Genomic DNA, 19,564 nt, shown 5'->3' on the forward strand with positions numbered 1-19,564 from the left:
TTCCTCTTTTTCAAAGAAAATTCACTTTTCTAATCAATACCTTCTACTATTTTTCATATGCTACTACTTTAGCATGAGTTTGTCTCACTGGTGGCAAATTTATCCCTACTGTATTAATTAGCTGGGTTTTAGTCAGCATTTTCTAATATTTCAAGCCTGTCTTTTATAAATTCAACAACAGTTAAGATACCATTTTGCAGAGTTTTTGACCAAAAGGCCAGTTTTACTGCAGTCTGAATGACCATTTATAATGAAGCAGAAGATAATCTATCATAAACAGCTCTTGAACTGAGGAGACAGGGCAAGTACAGGATGTTCATTACTTCTACAGAGGCTCATTTTAGCCACCCCTAGGCTGGAAGGCTAGCCTCCTTCTAATTAAGGAGATCTGATGTAACACTGGCACAAAGAACATAGAGTTTCCAATATACTTTGCCATGAAAAATACAGCAAATAAAAGACAAGAAAAGACATTTGTAAAATACCTAGAAAATGCTGGTTTACTGCCAGTTAACTTTTGTTTCTTCTCAGGTATATCACTCAGGTACTCCTGTGGTGACTTCTCTTTCTCATCACTTGAAGTTCTTCGCCAACTACTGTCATCAGTTTTTTCCCTACTACCTGATGACTTCTCATCAGACATTAATTTCTCATTGGTATCTTCTGTGTGTGTTTTGGTCCACAGTGCAGTATCCTCACTAGGTTTTTGGAAACGACTGCTCAAAGAGATGTGATCTGGCACTCTGGAAGAGGACTGCTGTGACTTGTAGTCTCTAGATGCACTGTAAGATGATAAATCGTCATCAGAGGGTTTCAGAAATTTTTGTTTCATGTTGCTTAGAGACAAACCTTTTTCCCAACTTCGTTTTAGATCAGAGTCTTTTTCTGCTTTGGAGCTGTAGTCTCTCGCTACTGAGTCTGTGCTACTGTGTCTATGTCCTTGGTCTTCTCTTGACGTATCTCTTTCATAACCTTTGTCTTCTTGTGCCTGTCTCTTGCCATACTTCTCACTAGTATAGTTCCAACACGTGTTCCTATCATCTTCATCTCTCGTCTGCTTTTTCACATGCTGCTCTGTCTTCTCTTTCTCACCTTTGGAATAGTAACTTCTATTCCATCTTCCAGTTCTATTAGAATCTTTCTTTCTGGATGCAACTTTTTCAGCCTCTTCTAATCGTGACTGAAATATCTCCATTGACTGCAAGACAGAAATAAAAAAAAAAAAGTTATATTGCTCCTAGCACCCAGCCCTATCCAGTCAACTAGACCATGGCACCAAGTGCCTCATCCAGTCTTTTCTTGAAGACCTCCAGGGATGGTGCTTCCACCACCTCCCTGGGCAGCCCATTCCAATGGCAAATCACTCTCTCTGGCAAGAACTTCCTCCTAACATCCAGCCTATACTTTCCCCGGCATAACTTGAGACTGTGTCCCCTTGTTCTATTGCTGGTTGCCTGGGAGAAGAGACCAACCCCCACCTGGCTACAATGTCCCTTCAGGTAGTTGTAGACAGCAATGAGGTCCCTCCGAGCCTCCTCTTCTCTAGACTAAACAACCCCAGCTCCCTCAGCCTCTCCTCATACGGTTTGTGTATAAAAGGCTAGGTGGCTTTAAACTCTTTGTCACTTTGGAAATACTTCAGATGATGATTCTTCTTACTTTCATTATGTCTTACAATACATATGAAGTATTTGTGTCTCTACCATAAAAGTAACCATTTCTAAGCATTTATTACAAATGCAAAAATTAAAATGTAACTGCTGCTTCTTACCCCATATCTCTCAGCTACGATTTCCTCAAAATCTCGTTTCTCCCTCTCAGCCTGCTCCTTCATCCTTTGGTATGATTTTCGTAACCAGCTTAATCCAGCATCTTCTACAGCTGTAACTAAAGTAGAAAATAATTGGAGGTGGTAGCTTTTCATGTCAGTAGTTATTTAACTTCATTCTCTAAGTGACATTAAATCTTTACCTAAACTTATTTTAAAAATTCAAGATGTGCAAAAAAAATTAAATTTGAAAGATCATCATAATACAATTACATGTTTTTATAAGTTGATTTTCGTGTAATACCACTGATTTAATTCAAGTTTCTTCATTTTATCGCAAAACACAAACAAGCAGTTTCCAAGGCAAGAGTGCCCTATGAGAAGCTGTCAGGTAGTTTTACAAAATTAAAGAATCTTCTTACTGTTTCCACGTTATTTGCCCGTTCTTTGGCACACCACTTACATAAAAATAAGTCCATTCACCTCTCCAGAAAACTAATGACTGCCTATTGCTTTCCATTTGAGAAGCTAATGGAGGTCTTAACATTCAGGACACATACTGATGCCTGTCACCTCTTAGAGATCACAGACCTCTGTGACTCTTAGAAGAGAGCATGAGGCTAATGGTTTCCACGACAGACAGTGCACAGGGAAAGGTTCACAAAGAGAAAAGCCAGGGACCCTACTGTTCCCTGTTGACAGAATACAAGGACCCTTCTTATCACAAAATAAACACTTCATGACATTATGAAAAACGTTTTCTAACTGATCTTGCTGAAAATAGGCTGGATAACTCTAGTGTAAAGAAAGAAGTGAAAAGGTCACAGAAATAGTATTTTTCACAAAGTGCATCTGTAATGTACTTCATTTTCATGTGACTCAGACTTCTGTGGTTGAATTCTTTTAAAACTATAATTTGTGTAATGGAATGAAAGGAACCAAATGAAATGACAACAATTTATCTTGTCTTGGTTAAATCATGCTTTCCCTTAATTAGTTCAAAATGGAGAATTCTCCTGTAGTAGGTCAAACCACTTGAGATTTAAAAACAGTGAAAATAAGTTCTACAAACCAACAGACTCTAATATTAACCTGATATTCACTATCAAAATTTCATCCAAATATTATTTTATTACACGTTATTGATACCCTCTATACATCAACATTATCAGTAATTTGTTAGCAACACAGAGACCAGAGCCTGGAGACAGAAATTTAAGATTATTACTAAAAGTTGCTGTTTACCTTTCTTAATTGAAGCTGCTTCATCCTTCTCTGGTGGCAAACCTGTACCCCCATCTTTCCAGTAGGGATTGAGTTCTCTCTCAGACAGCACAGCCTAAACCAGAAATTATTTTAATGTGTGCATAGCATATGGTTTGTATTTTCTAGAGTAACTGATAAATTTTCTGAGACATAACAGGAAACAGAACAGCTTACTCATAACTTGTGCTGTGCCAAAGCTATCGAATTATTCTTACACATTAACAATTTTAGTGTTTAACTGCATTACCAGTGTAACAGAAATATTCATTTTTGAAGCACTGCTGTTACAGGGTCTCTGAGTTCTACTTCACTTATTGATTCTCTCAACTGACTTCTCTGGAAGCAGGCAAAGAAGCCTACTAGAGAGAAAGGTTGACCCAGGCACTCCAGCACTGAGTGAATTTTTAATGTTTCTGTTACATCATAAACTCTTCACCACCAGTGGCATACCAGATGTATCTCCTGTGCACATTGTTCTGAATACCAAAGTAAGGACAGATACTCTGATGTGGAACACCCAACAGTATAAACATGTATGGAAAGCAAATGGTTGAGTTGGACCATCTATGTAAGTCATATTCTTCTAGGATCAAGAATACATATAACTTGTCATTAACCACATAATGCATTCCAACATTCTAGAGATTTAAGAATTCCATATTAAATGGTTCTTCAACAGAACAGGAAAAATTGTTCAGCAAAAAACTACGTGGGGGGAATAAAATAAAAAAGATTAATCTTTCATCAAAAAAAACCAAAACAAATAAACAAAACCACAAAGCATTGCATACTAGATAAGAACTGCATTTCAGGTCAATTTGCTTCCTAGCCACAACATAACTAACTGGAAAACCTAACAGCAACAAATGGCCTACTGTGAGACATGAGGACAACTATGTTTTCAGATCAGCTTATTTAAGGAGCTAAATGAACAAAGAAAGTAGCCAGCCACAGAACTAATTTATTAAAAGAAACCCCTTCTCCAGTCAGATTCTGACCACCTACATGTTCATGCAAAACTGGCACAAAAGGCACAGCAACAGCTCAGAATTCTCTCATCAGGAACAAAGAAGCCACAGTACCGTAGGCTTTAACACAGTTATTTAAGTTAGCTTTTATCACACAAACAATGATGTTCCTTTCATACACACACCACTGGGCAGAAGGCCACACCAACAGTCTGTCATTGTTACTGAGCCCTTCAAATACTAAAGAACTCAGCACTAATAAAACCTAGAAGATAGCTTCAAATCTTTTCTCCACAAGATAAGCCTATCGTATGAGCCCTTCCCATCCAAACTAGAATCAGTTAAATTAAAAACTGCTATCACACAACACAACAGGAATCAAGTTTAAAACTATACAGACTTGTATTTGAACTAATTCATTGGTTCATTCATCATACAGATTTAGTAACATGTAGAAAAAGGTGAACATATTAATTTCTCCTACCTGCTCAAGTTCTTGAGCTTTCTGACGCTCCAACACTTTATCTTTGTTTCTTTCACCTTTGACAGCTGCTGCTGATGTGGTTTTTAATAACATGAAATCTAAATTCATCCATTCTTCTCTCTTTAAAACAAACACAAAGAATTGGTGTTCATATTTTCAACAAAAACATGGCTTAGGTACAAATCCAACCAGTGCAACTGGCAAATGTTACCTAGAATAAACAGCATAGGTTTTACAAACATGTATTAAATATTATAATGAAAAGTAAATATGATTTTAAGAATTTCCATCTTTCAAATCTTTAAAAATCATTTACACAAACTAAGTCATGTCTTTCTGTAATTAGAGACACATCTTCACCGTGTACTTAAGACAAGTAAACATGAAAACTGTACAGACTGCTTATTATGTGCTTAAATGAACACGGTATGTCTGGACCAGTTCCTTTCCCTCTTCCTAATTCTGACTTCATGACCTCTTACTGTATACAACATCTGCAATCATAATGGAGCACAGCCCAAACCCTGGATATCTAGGCACCAACTTCACTCTAAGTTCTGTGAACAGTATCCACAATAACAGGCAGAAAACTGCGTTTACAAAGCCTAAGCCCAACTGAGGACATTTTTAAAATAAGGATTATTGTCTGAAGAGAAGTAGCACATAAAACCCCTAGATAAACCTATACAAAACATGAAGCCTCAAAAAAAAAAAAAGCAATGATGTACATGCCATAAAACAAGCATTTGGAACACTTCTGTGGATAGTATCACAACTGAAATAACAAGATTGTACTCGTTCTGAAATGTGTCCTTGCAGAAGATTCTTCTATCTTCAGCAGGGTTTGAGTCTGACTTGCTACATGTCACACACTCTCTGCTATTTAAAAATTGTATTAGGCAACACATCGGAGAGTTTCACAGGTAAAATGCAGCAATCTGCTTCTTGGATGTCCTCTAAGGAATTGAAAAATAATTTGCCTTCAAGTGACTTAATAGTACCCTATGCTAACATTAGCAAGCAACATAGATCGACAGAACTGGATGTGCATGGGACCTCTAGAGGTCATCTGGTCCAACCGCCCATGCCACTGCCTGTCACCCCCCTCAGTAAAACACTGTTTTCTGGCGGTCAAACTCGTATATTTTAGTTCCTGCTTGCTGCCTCTAGTTCTGCAACTGGGGAGCACCAAAAAAAGCCTGGTTCTGACTTCTGTATACAAGCTTTGAATCTGTGGTTTGGGGAATTTTGTGGGGCTTGACTTAGTTTTTTTAGGTTTGAGGATTTTTTATTTTTTGTACATAAGCACACTCTGGACTAGTCCAAGACCAGTCCCATGGAGCACCTTAGGTGCACCTTGAGAACCTATCTTCTAATTTAGTTTAATTCAAAAGGAAACAGATTTATATGCTCCAAGACTTCTTCATAATGTGAGCCAAAATACAGGAAGTAGGGATGACCATGAAATTCTTTTCAAAAGCACACTCTCAGTTTGAAAACAGACAGGTCCATAGCACACATTACACAATAAATGCTTTTGAAAATGGTTTTGCAGTATAAATTATCATGACAGACATAAGGATTTATATTTCTTTGTCTGTAAAATAGGTTTTGTTTAATACACTGCAAAAGAGCTGTCAAGAAATCTAAGCACATTTCACATTTGGTCATGCTGAATCTATTTCTGGAGTGGATATCAGACTGCTCACCTGCTGGGAAGGCTCTTCCACCGCATGTGACTGCTTGTTGACCTTCCAAGCCTTTTCTGTGTTATCTGGCTGCAACACATTTGATTCAACCCACTCAACTGAGGAATCCTGAAAACAAGAGTTTTATGTAAACAACAGCTTAACATACATATATTGCTATACTTATCAAGTATATTGATAATGAAAATTGATCTTGATTAGCATGATTAATATAAAGTTATTATTTTAAAATACTGATAATAAAACCAAAATATTGATATTCCCAGAGGAGATCATTCCTTTGTGATCAGAACACTCCATAACATTTCATGTGCACATCACAGTACGTAAGCAAGACAAAAGTTAAAAATTTCAGAATAAAACCAACAGTTGTTTTTATGGCATTGAAAAAAATCAGGCAAAATAAACATTTAAATTAATTACTGAGTATGTTTTACATTTTAAAAAATCAATAATAGTACAATATCAAGCACTGTAGATGCTGTTTCCTCCTATCGTCTAACTTCCCACATTTGTACTTGCAAACATTGATTTTACACTTGAAGCAAATAGAACTCCACTGAACAAAGTTTCTTTGCTATTTAGATGAACATGTCAGGTTTACTTTGTAAAGGTTTAAAAAGGTATCAGCCAGGATTGTATCCTAAGGCTCATGGATGTGATCTGAGGGTTTTGATGACTCTCATGGGAAATATGGGACATGTGCCTTACATCACTTCCCACAGGGAAAAGCATAGTTCACCTCTGCTATCTTTTCCTGGCAAATAAATGTCATCATACTTGCAGTGTGATGTTCCTTCACTCAATAAAAGAGATCCTCTGAAAAGAAAAATATCCCAGTGCTAAGTGATTTGCTAGCAAGATTTTATACAAAAATGCAGCCAGAAAGCAGCACTTAGATTTATAAAGCAGTTTCTGTACTGTTTTATCAGACTACCCCTCAACATGTAGGCATCCATTTACAGACTGAAATTCAGAAATTTGAGCCTTCCTTCAGACCCACAGACAACTCCCATGTTGCTGGGAGTTTCCACGATTGAAATATCCCCAGAAAATGGCAGCAGTAACTCATGTTCAAAATGAAAGCAAAGTATCTGCATTTTTAGCTACATCATTCTGCTATATACTGACACAGGGAACCTAGGAATTTTTCCATTCTATCCTAGAATAAGGATTTTTTTCCTGACTGACAAACTATAAGTGCCTTAGTTTCTAATAAGTGAATTCAATTAGCAAGCATTCAGATAACAGCATCTTTTCAATTGATTTAATATTTGGCATATTAAAAAGACAAACTGTCACAGTTTTTCCCAACAGAAAATGTTAAGAATGAGTCTTTATTTTGTTTATGATGTGTACCCAAAGACATTAAAATGGTGCACATTTCAAAAATGTCCATTGAAGCATTTGAAGTTGCTTACTTACTGAAGAACTATCAAGTAAGTCATCCTTCTTTTCAGATTTCTGTTTCTTACTCTTCTTCTTTTCTTTCTTAGCTTTTTTTGAATGCTTATCCTTTTTCTTTTTTTTCTGCACAGAATGCTCCTATAAGTAAATGTTTGTAAATGAATAAAGCAAATCACCCACATATAAGAAAAGCAATCACAAACCCACTTACCAAACCATAATGAAAAAGATAAAACATACACAGCTGGACATAGCTACATTTACTCCAACCATACTATTGGTGGTGGAATGAGGAGGGCATGTCTCACATCCAAAATTGACTTTCTATCCTCCCCTCAATCTTTTTCATGGGAATGAAGGCACAACTATACATATAACATCATCTACTCTGTGCTTATTTCAGTGAAATCTTCCTCCAGAATCGCTGCATCACTACGCATCTGTCCTTTGACAAAGTATCTACACAGATTTCTTCCCAAGGCACAACTTTAGTCTGGAAGCATTTGCTCTCCTGCTTTTGCCAAAAATTAAAGCTGTACCTAAATGACAGATATTCTTCTTCTTGTGAGTAAAAGATTGTTTTCACTTTAAAAAGGCTAATATCAAAGCATCAAGAATTCAGAAACCAAGAGGGCTGTAAATATCATCTTAGAGCCCTCAAAGAATTCTGTTCATATGAACATGCCATAAAGATATTAACACAGTTCCATAATTTACACTTGGGTCACCTTTTCCAGTTGTTCCACACGTTCGTTCACATCAGCAAGCATCCACGTATCTTCACCCCGAAGATGCTTTAGGAGCTTGTGCCTCTGCTCCTTTTCATAACTAATTTTGGCCTAAGATGAACAGAGAAGAAAAATAACCAGTGAAGTAGCATTTAGTGACAGACACAACTGTTATGTAAGCTGCACTGACACAATCAAACACAGTGCTGAGAACATTTCCTTTTAGAAGACTGCAAGGAAAATATTTCTTAATTACCATCCAGGGCTCAAAAAAAATGCAGGTATACTTCCTTCTACTTCTCTATGATCCAGAGAGCTCCCTGGCTAACTCTGGACACCCTAAGACATCTATCCATCCGGGACAAAACCTTCAAAAGCTCACGCAGACATCACTGACTGTATTTTCAGTCCACACAGACAATGACTGCCCTTCTGTCTTAAAAATACATGAATCTGATTAAAATAAAGTAGTTAAGCATTTCACATTCAAGGGCAAGTGAAAGGTAATAATCTCAGGGAGGCAAATCACAAAATGTCTACAAGCCACACATACACAAATGTTAAGCTTGTAACTGAACACAGATGAAAGACTGGAGCTTAAAGGCAACTTGAATATAGTTCTAGATGCAAAAAACAGGACAAAAACATACTTCAAATTTATTTGCTAAAACAAGTAAACACAAAACCTGTTGCAAGTATTTAGACTGGAAAAAGGACAGGCTTTCTGCATATCCTCATTTCATTTTCAGTTGAGAAATATCTCCCGTCCCCTTATCAGGTCTTCAGCATATAAATCTATAAATGACTGAAATAAAGGCCTATCAAGATCAACTTGTCATCCTGTCTTTTAATATGCTCTTTGCCTATCTACAAAGATTTAGCCTCTTATGCTTCTCTACAGTAACCAGTGTATTTTAAATAAAATTACTATTTTCTTCATGTTACCAACAGTACAAACATACATTATTTATAATCTTAATTTCATTTCATCCAAAGTGCTTTTACATTTTATTAGATCTAAGAATAAACATAAAAAATACAGGCAAGTATTTAGGTAATTGAGATACATGTTTTGAACAAAAGAGGTGGATCACCATTTTGGCTGAGGAATACAAATACATATTCCGAACACAGAATTACTAGAAATCATCATCAAACTGCAGACTGTTGTCTCCTGAATACTAAATGAAACAAGACTGAGCAAGATCAATCTGTAGCAGCAATGCCATCAGACTGTTAAAGAGTCCAGCACCAGGTGGAAGTTTGCTTCTTCTTAAACAAAGGTAGAAAATATAGAAGATTCTTAACAATATATGCATGCAAAATAAAGAGAAAGCTGCCTAGAGATTTAAAATACAAAAGAAGATGTATTTTCTCCTGAATTATAGTTTCAACATAAGACTGTAGAGTTAGCAGTGTTACCCTGTGATCCGTTCTATCCCTAAAAAATATCTAGCTCCCTCTACCATCAAATTACAGTATTAATTTTTACTGTTGGTGAATGGACTCCCTTCACACATATACATAATTAATTTAAGTTGGGGAGGAGGAAGAAAATCTGTCTACACTACCTTATTAGCTTCAAACCCTACCTTTCTACTTATAATGATGCTGCAGAGCTTACTAGCACCTTATAAAATACAGAAAAGAAAAACTAGCTCTCCTGTCAGACTTACCATTCTACGGTGTGAAAGCAAACTCTTACAGTTTCATCTCTTCACCCAGAGAAGTTCAAGTAGTTCATTCACATTAAGGTTCACTAATAGTTTATGATACCACAAAAACCCAAGAATTAATCCCTTCCTCTTTACAAACAAGTACTTAACATTTTAAGTCACCAAAGCAATAAAATTTTCTTCCTAAATATAGAATGCTACATTTCTCAAATACCATTTCAAAGTAATGCATTATTTATACAAATGGCTGTGCACACCACACATGAACACAACGGATCATAAAAGGTGCTATAAAAATAATAATTATTCCCCAGCAACATGCTAGCAATGTTTCCCAAGGTGAAGAGAGCCAAACTTAGTATTCTTCAGCACAAGCAGGCCAAAGAGTTGTGCATTTCACAGCCCCATTTGAATTGGGAAATAAATGAAGTTCAGAGAAAGTGCTTTCTGGTTTTCATTAAACAGGTCATTAAGGCCAGCCTGTGTGTCTGCTGACAACAGCATTTGCTAAATGAGGATTCAAATTTGCTCCAAACATCCCCCTAATAAGACTGCAGATACAAACTCCAAATGCTGTAAAAGTTGTATCATATCATCCCAGTAAGAAGCAGAAAAGATCAAAGGCACTGTCAACAGCCAAGGTCCAGGTCACACAATAAAAGGAGGTTATTACACAACAGTTTCTCCAATATGTCCAGAAGGGATGGAGGGTTGTCAACTAGGGAGGCAGGCTAAAACACTTCCTCCCTAGCTCACAGCAAAGCTGACCTGCTCTCTTTCCTGAGGCCAATTCTATTTTCCATTCCAGCTCTCACCAAGGCCAGAAAAAAACTGTTTGTGCCACTAAAGAAACCATGCAATTTCCAATGTTTAACTCTGGTCAAACTCTAGTTCTTCAGATGACAATCATCACCACTCAGTAGACAATTTCTCCATTGGAAAGAAAAAAAAAATCCCTTTATCTCCAACAAGCAAATAGAAGAAACTACAGCACACCACCAGATCAATACAGCGTGACAAAAACATCCAATGCAGAGAGCAACAGCCAAGCTGCTCCAATGGCTACCCACCACTTAATGGCAGGGCTACATTCCTACACCTCTCCTCTGTACACTTCTCCTTGCATATTCCCATCATCTTCCTTTCCCAGGTCTGTATCTACCCTCCAGCCCCAGAGGAAGCCACTTCAAGAACCATCCTGACACAAAATTAATTCCACCAATAGCAAGGTGCACCTTCCTGTAGATAAAGATTCCAAGCTTTTCCTCAGGCAAGGTCAACGAGGGTACCAGTTTAAACACAAGGATAAAATGTGCACTCTGGGGAGGAAGAAGTGTGGGAAAAACTCCTTTCCGCAACAGCTTTCTGTGACACAAGTTCTGAAGACCTAGCAGTGAGCCCAGTCCTTCAGATAGCAAGATAAGGCATGCAAAATCTAAACAATGAACTCTTCTTTCTAATTTCAGGGCCAACTCCCATTCTATCACACAAATTATTCCACTAATTTTTAATTCCAATATTCAGCTATCAGAAAGGTTGCTACGGCCTGTATTACCCCCCAGGCCCTACTAGCCCAAAGCTCAGGGCTGGAAAGCTTCAGTCACATGAGTGCTTACCTTCAGGGAATCTGAACACATCCTTCCTTGAAGTTCTGATCCTCTTACCCCAGCTCTCTATCTGAATAACACACTTTTCTGAATGCTTAGCCTATTTTTCTACCTCCAGTATTCTGACTATTGTTATATTCACAGAGACTTCCAAAGAAGAATATCAGGGGAAACACAAGAAAAGCCTCAGCTTCCATTGCAGCTTGCCAAATCACAACCGATTCAGAGTACCCCCACCTCCTCTAGAGAGTGCCATGCCAGATGGAAATGTCAGTGCTCTGTAATTGTCACCTGCCAGAAGGCAGAGAAGACAGGTCACTGAAATGACCACCATTTATGCTTCTAATGATGAAAAATCATTATTAAACAGTCACACGTACAATTTAAAGAGCAGACTGCAGGAGATGTCAATCTTCAGTCAGAAACATCTGTAAGGCAGTAAATATTTCCACTGGTACAGCTGCAGACACAACAGATAAACAGATGCTAGCTACTACTACTAGGAAGCTTGTAGGTAGATACTTCATGTTAGCATAGGATTTCTCAGAGGTAAATCTAGATAAATAACATACACAGAATAGAACAATGAAGATACCCATCTTCGTCAGTCACCTTCTCACAAAAATGTATTCCCATAGAAACACAGAATAGTTTGGGTTGGAAGTGACCTAAAAGATCATCTAGTACCAATCCCCATGCCATGGGCAGGGACATGTCCTACTAGACCACGCTGCACAAGGGCCCATCCAATCAGGCTCTGAACACTTCCAAGTTTGGATCCTCCAAAACATCTCTGGGCAACTGTTCCAGTGTTTCGTCACACTCATGAGGAAGAATTTCTTCCTAATGTCCAATCGAAATCTACCTTCTTCCAGTTTGAAGTCATTATTTCTTGTCCTACCACTATATGCCTTTTTACAAAGTCCTTCTCCAGCTATTCTGTAGGGCCCCTTCAAATACTGGAATACTGCTGAAAGACCTCCCCAGATCCTTCTCTTCACCAGTCTGAACAACCTCAATGCTTTCAGCCTGTCTTCATGGTGCTCCAGCCCTCTTATCATCCTTGTAGCCCTTCTCTGGACCTCCTCAATAGCTGGCACTGTATTCCAGGTAGGGCCTCACAAGAGCAGAACAGAGGGAGAGAATGACCTCTCTTGACTTTCTGGCTCAAGTTGAGCTTCTCCTCAACCAGAACCCCAAAGTCTTTCTCATTGGGACTACTCTCTATGCATCATATAAAAAAAAAACCAGGGACACTCTGTTAAAAGACTGAAATTCTTTTTTGAAAAAGGCAGTATTCTTTTCTCAGTGCTGGTACTCTCCTAATATCACTCAAAGATCTGAGTATAGTTACACTGACAAGCTAATTTCTGTTGGCAGAGAGTCTGGGATGCAACACTTCATAAATTATTTAAAAGGAAAAGAACAAAAGGATACTTAGAATTACAGCACAGAAGCAACTTAGAACAAATAACAGCTCTGTGGGCCCCAAAGTGAAATGTTTTACTCTTCCTTTCTAAGGAGAAATTTCTGTGATTTTCCACTAAAAAATGAAGTGCAAAGTACTGCCAAAGCAGTTCATCACCTCAGCAAATACTAATCAATGCAGCAACCTAATGGTTACGCTTTTATGAAGAAATAACCTAATTTAACTTCACCAGGAAAACCTGCTGATTTCACAGCTTGCTTAAAGCTCAAATACAATGAATTCTGTAATACTGTTACATACTGGAGAGGGATGGGTGATAGGTTGGACTGGATGATCTTGGAGCTCTCTTCCAACCTGACTGATTCTATATTGGCTTTTGTTTAATTTTAGAGTTTATTTTTTTAACACATTTAAAATGTGAAACAAAATTGAAGCTAGAGTCTAAGTCAAAAGCATCAAGTGATGCTTCTAAAGATAATGGCTTGCACATCTTATTTTTTTTCAGGAATCTAAATAAATAAAACTAAACACACAATTTCTTGTTAGTGCAATGAACTCATTTAAAGGTGTAATTTTATTTACATTGCTTCAATACTATGTCTTATTTGTGTGATTGAAGTCTTATTTACCTACTGTCAACTTCTTTAACAAAACAAAAATCAAGAGGAACTTGTAATCTCTCCGTAATCCTCAACAATTAAATGTCTGGATTTTCTGCACAAGGAATGGTCAAATCACATCACTCTCAGAGACCAGAGAGTGAAAGACTCCAACTTCATACACCAAAAAACCCCAACCAAGTAACAGAAGAGCAACCTTCAAGTACAGAAATACTGTGTCATAGCACAGATACAACAATAATTCAAAACTGAATTGCTAGTTAAAAAAAAAAAATACCAAAACATCTATCAGATTATTTTCTCTTTCTAAACTTGCAAACTAAAACAGTAGTGTCATGTACTATTGCATTCATCAAAACATGGTGCTATTTCTGGAGGTTAATAACAATTTGCTTGTCAACACTTAATTATTTGATTACCAAGCATTACCATGAACGTTGCCAGCTGCTGGGTTCTACCAATGCAGCTGGGAGGACAGACTACACAAATAAAAGAATATGTTTCCAAAATTTTAAAGATAAATCCCAATCAATTAGTGAGGTGGTATTTTTGTTCTTCAAAACAAGTAGAAGTTCATAACCACAAAAAAAAACTTACCAAAAATCAACAAGAAGCAGTTCTGCAGCTTGCTATAAAAGTAACTAAGGAAATACATTTCTGTAACTGCTTCAGACTCTACTATCTGTTTAATCTCCTGATTACTATGGATATGGAATCGGCAAGAGTGATTTGGGGAGGATTACTTCCAAAGAGATAGTGAACATTCACTCACACTCTTCACTATCCTAACTATCAAGAACCAGAGCTTAAGAACTCTCTTTATCCTTGTCCCACATCAACTTAAATAGGATAAAATGCTTATCATACTCCTGCTAGCACAGTCTAAAACTGTGACACAGAAAAGACAGCAGGGGAAATACTAACCTTCAACATATCTACTCCTTAGTACAACTCCTAGTTCTTAATGCAAGGAAAACAAATAGTTCCAGGACATACATATAGCAATGAACACAGTAACTCCACAAGCAACAGCAATGATAAATATCTGATCATTAATGTACATTTCAGTGTTACCCCAAACGCCCTAGAGAATCCCTGAATGTCATGAGTCTAACACAACATCATTAGGCTGCTCAAAAGTCGAAAGATTACACCTCGGAAAAATAACAGAGACTTCAGAACATGTCCTTTACTCTTTGAATAAGGAGATGAAAAGTCATTGATGGAAGCACAATTATTAGAAATTCCAGCAATAGTAGTGATCCAGCAGGATCATGTCCCTGTACTTGGCCCTGGTGAGGTCACAGCTTTAATACTGTGTTCAGCTCTGGGTGCTACAGTTTAAGAAAGATAGTGAGGTCTGGCACTGTGTCGAGAGAAGGGCAACAAGGCTGGAGAGGGGTTTGGAGGGCACATCATATGAGGAGTGGATGAGGGAACTGGGGTTATTTAGTCTGGTGAAGAAAAGGCTAAGTGGAGACCTTATTGCTCCCTACTAACTACCTGACAGGAGATTGCAGCGAGACCTGTGTTGGCCACTTCTCTCAAGTAACTAGCAATAGGACAAGAGAAAATGGGTTTAAGCTGTGCCAGTGGAAGTTTATATTGGATATTAGGAAAAATTTCTTCACTGAAAGAGTGATGAGGCATTGGAACAGGCTGCCCAGGGAGATGATGGAGTTACCATCCCTGGAGGTGATCAAGAAAGGTGTAGACGTGGCACTTCAGGATACAGTTTAGTGATTATGGTAGTTCAGTTGCAGTGGGACTCAATGATCTTAAAGGTCTTTTCCAACCTTTATGATTCTATGAAATAGGAAAGTGTAACTGCTGATTAGCATCCAAGTCTAAAACATACACTGAAACTGAATGGAGGCCCAGCTGTCCGTGTTTGTGACGGAACAAAAATGAAAAGCTGGTTAGGGCCAGGTGTGCCCCTGACATTCCTTTAGTCTTGTGTATCACAGTAGTTAACTATTCTGGGCCACAATCAACCTTCTCCCCACCAACACCACCATACCCCACTTCCCGCCTACTCCCCCCCACCCCAGCCCCAAAGTTGATTGTTCCCAGCAAAAGACATCAAGTCTGAAAGGCCCATCAATGAATGTTTGTGCCACAAAAAGCTCACTTAGTGATACGGCTACAGTCCCAGTCCCACACTTTACACAACAGAAAACCAAGGTATAAACATTAGCCATTTTTTGAACCCAGTATGTGGACAAGAATTCAACAACAAAGTCCTAGACACACATTGACAAGCTTTGTCCTCTTCCTCAGCGCTACTGAGAGTATTTTGTCTTAGGTAATTACAATTGTGTTTTCTTAAAGCTGTACAGTGATTTCTGCAGTTAAGTTCCTGTCACCAGCAATCATAAAGAATCTGTACTGCACATGTAAATAAACCATGTTTTTTGTGCATGTGACTGCTGAAATGCAGCTGGATCTACAGCAAACTGGGCTGTTTCTACATCGGGTGTTCAATATCTTTATTGATGATCTGGACGAGGGCATTGAGTCCAGCATCAGTAAGTTTGCAGATGACACCAAGCTAGGAGCAGGTGTTGATCTGTTGGAAGGTAGGAGAGCCCTGCAGAGGGACCTGGACAGGCTGGATGGGTGGGCAGAGGCCAACGGGATGACATTTAACAAGGCCAAGTGCAGGGTTCTGCACTTTGGCCACAATAACCCTAAGCAGCGCTATAGGCTGGGGACTGAGTGGCTGGAGAGCAGCCAGGAGGAAAGGGACCTGGGGGTACTGATAGATAGTAAGCTGAAGGTGAGCCAGCAGTGTGCCCAGGTGGCCAAGAGAGCCAATGGCATCCTGGCCTGCATCAGGAACAGTGTGGCCAGCAGGACAAGGGAGGTTATTCTGCCCCTGTACTCAGCACTGGTCAGGCCACACCTTGAGTACTGTGTCCATTTCTAGGCCCCTCATCAAGAAAGATGTTGAGGTGCTGGAACATGTCCAGAGAAGGGCAACAAAGCTGGTGAGGGGCCTGGAGCACAAATCCTATGAGGAGAGGTTGAGGGAGCTGGGCCTGTTTAGCCTGGAGAAGAGGAGGCTCAGGGGTGATCTTATTACTGTCTACAACTACCTGAAGGGGCATTGTAGCCAGGTGGGGGGTGGCCTCTTCTCCCAGGCAACCAGCAATAGAACAAGGGGACACAGTCTCAAGTTGTGCCAGGGTAGGTATAGGCTGGATATTAGGAAGAAGTTCTTCACAGAGAGAGTGATTTCCCATTGGAATGGGCTGCCCAGGGAGGTGGTGGAGGCACCGTCCCTGGGGGTGTTCAAGAAAAGACTGGATGAGGCACTTAGTGCCATGGTCTAGTTCACTGGATAGGGCTGGGTGATAGGTTGGACTGGATGATCTTGGAGGTCTATTCCAACCTGGTTGATTCTATGATTGATTCCTATGATTGATTGACCTACAATCATGGGAAATTATGGTGTTATTTGTGCATTCAGCTGCTCCCTTTGAAGGGAACCCAAACTAGAGCAAAACCAGGCTGCTAGTGTGTCTGGTGACAGACCTATAGCAAGACATCCTAATTGGCACCTCTATTAAAGAGTTAAGTACAGCCACATTCAGCCCCTCTGACCTCAAGGACTTGGCTAGAATGCAATGGGATTAATCTCTTACTAAATCTACCCACACACACTTCACACAAGTCATACTGCAAAAGTTTCTCAATGGCCATATAGAGACCAAGCACCTCTAATGGTTGAATACTGCAGAAAACAATGTTTGGTGTCTCAAGACCTCTTCCTACACTCCACAAGAAAACAGGCCAGTACGAACATAGTGCCTAGTGTTTCATAATTATACTTCATCTTGCTTCCATGTATTGAATTTCTCAGCACTTTGTAATTCTCAAAACTGAGACTCCAATCTAGTATGCCAGCTGAAAAATGTACAGTCAAGTCCAGGGAAGCAGATGAAAGTGTTAAGCTTAAAATGAGAAATTGGCAAAGTAATCATGTATCCTCCAGCAATTTGAGGCCCAGTAGCTTTTCAGTCAGTAACTTTCAAAATAAATATTTACCTTTAGGCTATCCTTGTCTGGATACAAATGAAGTGTCAGTATTTGCAACATGCTATACAAAAGGCCCCATAACTTCTATGTGCATCACCCAACAGTTCATTTCTTTTGTCTGCTCCAAGCTGGTCACCTGCAAATCTTTTAATAGAGATCTAGTTCTTGCACTGAAATAAACAGTAGATAGCAATTCTCTTTTCCCTGCTCTGTATCACTTATAATTTTACAGAATTCTCTCATGTTAACTTTTTTCAGCCTACTTCTCATCTCAAACCCTTTAGTCTCCTTGGACAGATGGTATCAAAATCACCTCTGACACTTTTCCTCAAGACTATTCAGCTCTCCTTGTGATGCTGGGACCAGGATTGCACATGCTATTTGATATTATACAGAAATCAGTAAGATGCCTATGTACCCACTTCCTTTGTCCAACCACTAGATTAGTTTCTGTCTGAGCAATAATGCAGCATCTTTACAGAGCTATTTATGCCCCAATTGTTATGTCTTGAATGTCAAAAAGTCAAATCTGGGCCCATTGTTGTATATAGAAAATTAGAACTGCCTTCCTGCATAATCACAGAAGCACAGAAAAATGGTCTAGGTTGGAAGGAACCTTAAAGACCACTTAGTTCCAATCCCCTGACATTGCTCATGGCCCTGTCCAATCTGGCTTTGAATATTTCCAGGGTTAAAGTCTCCACACCTTGTCTGGGAAATCCATTTCAATGTCTCACCACACTCATGGGGAAGAATTTCTTCCTAGTATCCAACTGAAATCTAGCTTCTTCCAGTTTGAAGGCACTACCCCTTGTCCTGTCACTACGTGTCTTTGTAAAAAGTCCTTCTCCAGCCATCCTTCAGGCCCCCTTCAAATACTGAAAGGCTGCAATAAAGTCTCTGCAGACCCTTCTCTTTACCAGTCTGAACAACCCCAATCCTCCCAGCCTGTCCTTACGGGAAAGGTGCTCCAGACTTCTGATGATCTTCGCAGCCCTCCTCTGGGCCTGCTCCAGTAGTTCCCTGTCCTTGTTAAGTTGGGGACGCTAGAGACAAGGAGGAGGAGCTACCTTGTATGTGTCTTTTAAAGAAAGGCAGAGTGCTGGGGCTGTTCAGCCTCAAGAAGATCAGAGAGTGGGGGTAGAGCCGTCTTACCAATGTACACAAACAACTGGAGAGAAGAAGTCACAAAGAAGACTGAAGTCTGTCTCTTTTTAAAGGTGTATCAACAGAAACACATAAATGAAATATTAAACACATCAATACCGCTACAAGACGCAAAATGCAGACGCTCAGGTGGCTGTCACTCAAAACTAAGTTCCTGATTGCTTTCTACCCCTCCTGGTACCGCAGCCCCACTTCCCTCGGGGCTCCCACCAGGGCGACTCCCACCTCTAGCTACCGCTGGAGGGGCTGAGTAGGAGGCCGCGGCTAGGGCTGCCTTCAGGAGCTCACCGACCCTGCCCAAGTTAAGAGTGCCCCAGCAGCCGGCCTCCACCCGGGAAGGGACTAAGCGGGCCCCGGAGGAAGGCTGATCCGGGCCGATCCGAGCCAGGCACCCCACCTGCGCCAGCAGCGCCTCCCGCTGCCGCCGCCGCTGCTCCTTGCGCGCCGCTAAGCTCCGCTGGCTCTCAAAGCCGGACGCCATGGCCAGCCTCACCCGGAAAGCAGAGTGCGCAGGCTCCGCGCAGCAGCGCTGCCGCTCGGCGAGCAGGGGACACTGTCGTAAACGGCGTCCCTGGCAACGCCGGGCGGGCCGGGGCGGGCGTCGCTGGCAGCGCTTCAGAGTGCAGCGTTGCAGGGGACCTCTAGAGTCCAACCTCCCTGCAGCAGAGACATCCCCAACTAGATCAGGTCGCTC

The 19,564-nt window shown here is 39.9% G+C and overlaps 1 protein-coding gene across 1 annotated transcript in view; it reads right to left on the reverse strand.

Annotated features, from left to right (window-relative positions):
* Nucleotides 1–19,360, reverse strand: part of CWF19L2 (CWF19 like cell cycle control factor 2) — a 74,238-nt gene extending 54,878 nt beyond the window's left edge. Inside the window, exons 1-8 of the mRNA XM_064170958.1 lie at nucleotides 19,268–19,360; nucleotides 8,331–8,441; nucleotides 7,621–7,740; nucleotides 6,196–6,303; nucleotides 4,487–4,606; nucleotides 3,014–3,107; nucleotides 1,772–1,887; nucleotides 486–1,198 (exon numbers count right to left, since the gene is read on the reverse strand). Coding sequence (XP_064027028.1) covers nucleotides 486–1,198; nucleotides 1,772–1,887; nucleotides 3,014–3,107; nucleotides 4,487–4,606; nucleotides 6,196–6,303; nucleotides 7,621–7,740; nucleotides 8,331–8,441; nucleotides 19,268–19,351 — 1,466 coding nt within the window. The 5' untranslated portion in view covers nucleotides 19,352–19,360. The remainder of the gene's footprint in view (nucleotides 1–485; nucleotides 1,199–1,771; nucleotides 1,888–3,013; nucleotides 3,108–4,486; nucleotides 4,607–6,195; nucleotides 6,304–7,620; nucleotides 7,741–8,330; nucleotides 8,442–19,267) is intronic.
* Between the last annotated feature and the right edge of the window lie 204 nt (nucleotides 19,361–19,564).

Source organism: Pogoniulus pusillus, chromosome 3 (genome assembly GCF_015220805.1).
Source record: "Pogoniulus pusillus isolate bPogPus1 chromosome 3, bPogPus1.pri, whole genome shotgun sequence".
NCBI classification, from domain to species: domain Eukaryota; kingdom Metazoa; phylum Chordata; class Aves; order Piciformes; family Lybiidae; genus Pogoniulus; species Pogoniulus pusillus.